Raw genomic sequence first — 5,606 nt, 5'->3', positions numbered from 1 at the left:
CCGAGCAACCCAACGTTCCTACCAGCTCCCTCCGCAGGACAATGTGTTTTTTGGTTTACGTCGCGTGAGTATATATGTTGTGTCTTAAGGGGCCGTCCATAAATGACGTCACGCGATTTTGGACGATTTTTGACCCCCCCCCCCGTCGTTACACGGCGTCACAAAAAATCAGACCCCCCCTCAAATATGACGTCACAAAGCTCTACCCCACCCCCGTATTTAATGTGGCGCTGCACTCTGATGTTGTAGGAGAAACCATTTATTAAAAAGTATATTTAATTAAGTAGAACGCGTTGTCTATATTTATTAAAAGCTGCGCATTTTTACGTGACGTCACATTTATCAACCCCCCCCCCTCGTCATACATCGTCACAAATGTCTGATCCCCCCCCCCCCCCAGGTGCGTGACGTCATTTTTGGACGGCCCCTAACCCTCCACCACCCGACACAGCCAGTAAGGTTTGTCACGTAAACAACACGCGTCAATTAGTTCCTAGTGTAGTGTATAGTAGTGTATAGTAGTGTAGTGTATAGTAGTGTAGTGTATAGTAGTGTAGTGTATAGTAGTGTAGTGTATAGTAGGGAAGTGTATAGTAGTGTAGTGTATAGTGTAGTGTATAGTAGTGTAGTGTATAGTAGTGTAGTGTATAGTGTAGTGTATAGCGTAGTGTATAGTAGTGTAGTGTATAATAATGTAGTGTATAGTGTATTGTGCAGTGTATAGTAATGTAGTGTAGTGTATAGTAATGTAGTGTATAGTGTAATGTATTGTGTGTAGTGTAATGTACTGTGTAGTGTATAGTAATGTGGTGTATTGTGTAGTGTATAGTGTAGTGTATAGCGTAGTGTATAGTAAGAATAGTGTATAAAAGTGTAGTGTATACTAGTGTAGTGTATAGTGAAGTGGACAGTATAGTGTTTAATGTAGTGTATAGTGTAGTGTATAATAGTTTATAGTGTAGTACAGAGTAAACCCACAGCAGTTTTCATATTGAGTAACGAGGCTTCGCTGACGACTACATCCAGCCTTCCCGGGCAATTTTTCCAGGTTCACAACACATTTACATTAATAGGGTTTTCCCCTTTTTGCTGGCAACAAAACAGAAACCTTTTTATGAGGAATCAAGTCTGCATTAACCACAATACTTGTGGTCAAAATGCAAAAAAAAAACACACTGATAATATACAGTATGCATTTGGCGTCCTCTGATCTAGCACCAATTGAGACGAGGCTCAAAAGAAAGCTGTCTCTGGTTTCAAGGATGATGCAAATATTAGCAGAGTGTGTTTTTTGGTTGCATTTTGACCACGAGTATTGTGGTTAACGCACACACGATTCCTCGTACAAAGGTTTACGTTTTGTTGCCAGAAAAAGTGGGAAAACCCCATTATTATATTTTGGTACTGGCAAAGGTGGAGACACATTCACACTTCACGTGACGTAAGGGGCCGTCCATAAATGACGTCACGCACCTGGGGGGGGGGGGGGTTAGACATTTGTGACGATGTGTGACGAGTGGGGGGGGGAGTGTGAGAAATGTGACGTCACATCAAAATGCACAAATTTAAATCAATATAGACAACACGTTCTACCTGATTAAATATACGTTTTAATAAATGTTTTCTCCTACAACATCAGAGTGCAGCGCCACATTAAATACGCACTACAATGACAATAGTTTAAAGCGATTTGAAGCATGTTTTATTTTGGGGGGGGGGGGAAGGCAGAGCTTTGTGACGTCATATTTGAGGGGAGGGGGTCTGACTTTTTGTGACGCCGTGTGACGAGGGGGGAGGGGGGTCAAAAATCCTCCAAAATCTCGTGACGTCATTTATGGACAGATCCTAACCCCAAAACAACAAAAGAAAAACTGCCCGCTGAGTCTAACACGAACGGAGTGTTGAGATTTCCCCTCTCTTCGTGCGCACTCCCCCCTTCCCCCCCCTTGTTCTGCACAGGAGGGCTTCCACGTACCGATGTTCTACAAAGAGCTTAGCAGCTTCTTCTTGGTTCTTTCGGTAAAGTCACGTAGAATGGAAACAATAAAATAATAAAAATAAAACATAATAAAATTAAGCAGCTCATTGGATTTCTCCACAAACCCCCCCCCACCCACCTTCTCCGTCGGGGGATGACGTCATCGCGAACAAAACGACGTGACGTCACCCGCACGGCGAGTCAGCGCGACGTGTGGTGACGTCACACCTCACTCCGTTGACAGCCGCGGCCGCCACCGCCTTCTTTAACCTCCTCCTCCTCACCTCGTCGATGTCCGCAATCGTCGGTGAGGAACAAGAAGATGATGATGAGGAGGTGGAGGAGGAGGAGTCGAGAGACGAGGCCACTCGGTCGCTCGCTCAGCTGCCTGTGGTGGACTCCGCTAACCCCCAACCCCGTCACCCGCCCCACCTCACGCAACCCCCCCCCCACCAACCCCACCCCAACCCCCCCACTGGTTTCCAGGCAAATGGCCAGGCCTGATTGAGGCCTGGCAGCTTAAATCGTTAATTAGCTCGCGTTAAGATCTCGTTAATTAGGCCGCGTTCGTTGTCATCGGCGGTCTGTTGGCTGCGGGGGGAGGGGGGGGGGGTTCAGGGGGTTACCCACGGCTAGGAGATGTTAACTACCTCGCCCGGTGTGCAGGAGGTCGTGGGTTCGATCCCGACCCCTGACGATGCCTGCTGCTGTTGCTGCTGCTGTATATTTGGAGTCTGCGTCTCTCATCATCACGGTGGTTAGGAGATGTTATCTACCTCGCCCGGTGTGCAGGAGGTCGTGGGTTCGATCCCGACCCCTGACGATGCCTGCTACTGTATTTGGAGTCTGCGTCTCTCATCATCATCACGGTGGCTAGGAGATGTTAACTACCTCGCCCGGTGTGCAGGAGGTCGTGGGTTCGATCCCGACCCCTGACGATGCCTGCTGCTGCTGCTGTATATTTGGAGTTTGTGTCTCATCATCATCACGGTGGCTAGGAGATGTTATCTACCTCGCCTGGTGTGCAAGACGTCGTGGGTTCGATCCTGACCCTGACGCCTGCTGCTGCTGTATATTTGGAGTCTGCGTCTCTCATAAACACGGTGGCTAGGAGATGTTGACTACCTCGCCCGGTGTGCAGGAGGTCGTGGGTTCGATCCTGACCCTGATGCCTGCTGCTGTATATTTGGAGTCTGCATCTCATCACTGTAGCTAGGAGATGTTATCTCCCTCGCCTAGTGTGCAGGAGGTCGTGGTTTCGATCCCAACCCTGACGATGCTTGCTGCTGGAGTCTGCGTTTCTCTCCCCGTGGTGGTCGCGTGGATTTCTCTCCGGGTCCTCCGGTTGCTTTCGCCTCCACGTTTTCTCTCTCGACGTCGCGGTGACGTCGTGACGACGTCGCTCTGCCGTCGGTGACGCTCGCGTTTTTATTTTTTACGTGCCGACGGCAGGGAAAATGGACGGCGGGGACGAGAAGCGGACGTCCTGCATCGTCTGCGGCCAGGAGGCGGACGGCGTGGCGGCGCTGCAGGACCACATGAGACAGCACGGCAGGTGGGGCAACCCGGCCGTCGTGCACCTGTGCGACCAGTGCGTGTACAGCACGGACAAGCAGAGCCGCCTCAACATCCACCAGAGGATCCACACGGGAGAGAAGCCCTACATGTGCACCGCGTGCGGCAAGGCGTTCACCCAGTCGGGGGCCCTGCAGTGCCACCAGAGGACGCACACAGGGGAGAAGCCCTACAAGTGCACGATGTGCGAGAAGGCGTTCACGCAGTCGGGCGCCCTGCACAACCACGAGAGGACGCACACGGGCGAGAAGCCCTACAAGTGCTCGGTCTGCGGCAAGGCGTTCACCCAGTCGGGGGCCCTCCAGAGCCACCAGAGGACGCACACGGGGGAGAAGCCGTACAAGTGCACTGTGTGCGGCAAGGCGTTCACGCAGTCGGGCGCCCTGCACAGCCACCACAGGACCCACACGGGCGAGAAGCCGTACAAGTGCGGCGTGTGCATGAAGGCGTTCACCCAGTCGGAGAACCTGCACAAGCACCAGGTCACCCACGCGGGCCTCCAGTTCAAGAGCTTCACGACCCCGACGATAATAAAGAATTGAATTTTGGGGGGGTGGGGGGGATGGAGATGGGGGGGGGGGGGCTGGGCGATCGCGACGGACGCTCTCGCAGGTGATCCCTCTCGTCAGCGTCGATTCCCCTGAACGACCGGGCCGGAGGGACGTGGCGACTGTGCGGCCGGGAGGGACAGGCCGGGACACGAAGCGTCGTCGCCGCTCGATACTCTGCACCCCCGTGCCTTCCCCGCGCGGTCGAAGCGTCCCCCGGTGAGCCGGTCCAACCGAGGAGGCCACCGCCCGCCTGCCTGCCACCCACCACCCCGGTTGGAGCTGTCCCTTGCGCGGCACGAGGCGTATGCACCGGCGGCTCTCCCAAGTGGGCACCGGCCGTCGTCAGTGGAGGGCGACCTTCGTTTGTTGGTCACACGAAAGGACCCCTTCGTGGTGACCTCTCGCGGGCGGGGTTCTCACGAACCTCCCCCACCCACCCCCCCCACGCTGCCGCCGTTCGTCAGCGGCGTCAAGGCCCACTTTTTTGATCCGCGGCTCACGCCGGGGGTCCGTGGTCGTCCGCCCTGGAATGGCGACCGGCAAACCTCGGGGCGCGCGACGTCGCCGCCGCGGTTTTCGGGCAACGGAGTCGTTCGCGCGAGAAATGGGGCGGGTCGCGACCGCCCGCACACGACGGGCGACTGGCACGGTTTACGAGGAGTCAACGTGCCGAGGGTTCCCCCCCTGAATGTCAACTACCCCTCCTCCGCCACTCCCCCGGTGGTATTAACCAGGGCGGCCGGTGAGCTAGAACCTTGAAGAAGAAGGAGAAAAGAAGAAGAAATAAAAACCCCTCTGACGAAATCGGAGCCGAAAAACACCGCCGCCACCACCACCTTGCTCGACCGTGTCACCCTGCAATAAAACAAAAACTAGCCCCCCCCCTCACCCCCCCCTCAGCCACCATCCCCCCCCCTCCCCCCCCGGCGGTATTAACCAGGGCGGCCGGCAAGCTCGCACCTTGAAGAAGAGGAATAAAAAACCTCCGGCAAAAACGGAGCCGAAAACCGTCACCACCACCTTGCTCACTCTGCCATAAAAAAACCTAGCCCCCCCCCCCCATCTCCCCCATCCCTCCCCCCCCAGATCTCCCCCATCCCCCCCCCCATCTCTCCCATCCCCATCCCGAGATGGGTTGACACTTGCCTGTGGTTTTTGTGATCGGGGAACGGCTGAGCGACGGAGAGCGACGGACAAGCGCTTTTCAAGTGCACTGGATGAGGACGGGGGCGTACACGAGGCGCGCGTTAAAACGTCACGGTTGATGTTCAGCGGCTGTGTGCGACGGTGGCATGAACAACCCCGGTGGGTGGATAAAATTACGGACCGGTGCCTCCATCCCTCCCTGCATCACCCCGACCATTCCGGTATCTTGGGACGCTTGCTGTACCAACGAGATGACGCCTGGAGGGAGGTAGGGGGTAAGGGAGGGAGGTAGGGGGTAGGGAGGGAGGTAGGGGGTAGGGAGGGAGGTAAGGGGGTAGGGAGGGAGGTAAGGAGGG

General features: G+C 55.0%; 1 protein-coding gene across 1 annotated transcript in view; it reads left to right on the top strand.

Moving 5' to 3' along the window:
• LOC144947973 (uncharacterized) overlaps window positions 1-5,003 on the top strand; it is a 26,338-nt gene extending 21,335 nt beyond the window's left edge. The window contains exons 4-6 of the mRNA XM_078877402.1: window positions 1,960-1,971; window positions 2,636-2,735; window positions 3,431-5,003. Of these exons, the coding sequence (XP_078733528.1) occupies window positions 1,960-1,971; window positions 2,636-2,735; window positions 3,431-4,095 (777 nt within the window). The 3' untranslated portion in view covers window positions 4,096-5,003. The remainder of the gene's footprint in view (window positions 1-1,959; window positions 1,972-2,635; window positions 2,736-3,430) is intronic.
• Window positions 5,004-5,606: the final 603 nt, after the last annotated feature.

Source organism: Lampetra fluviatilis, chromosome 48, assembly GCF_964198595.1.
Source record: "Lampetra fluviatilis chromosome 48, kcLamFluv1.1, whole genome shotgun sequence".
Lineage (NCBI taxonomy): Eukaryota > Metazoa > Chordata > Hyperoartia > Petromyzontiformes > Petromyzontidae > Lampetra > Lampetra fluviatilis.
This window is presented reverse-complemented; position numbering and strand designations above follow the sequence as displayed.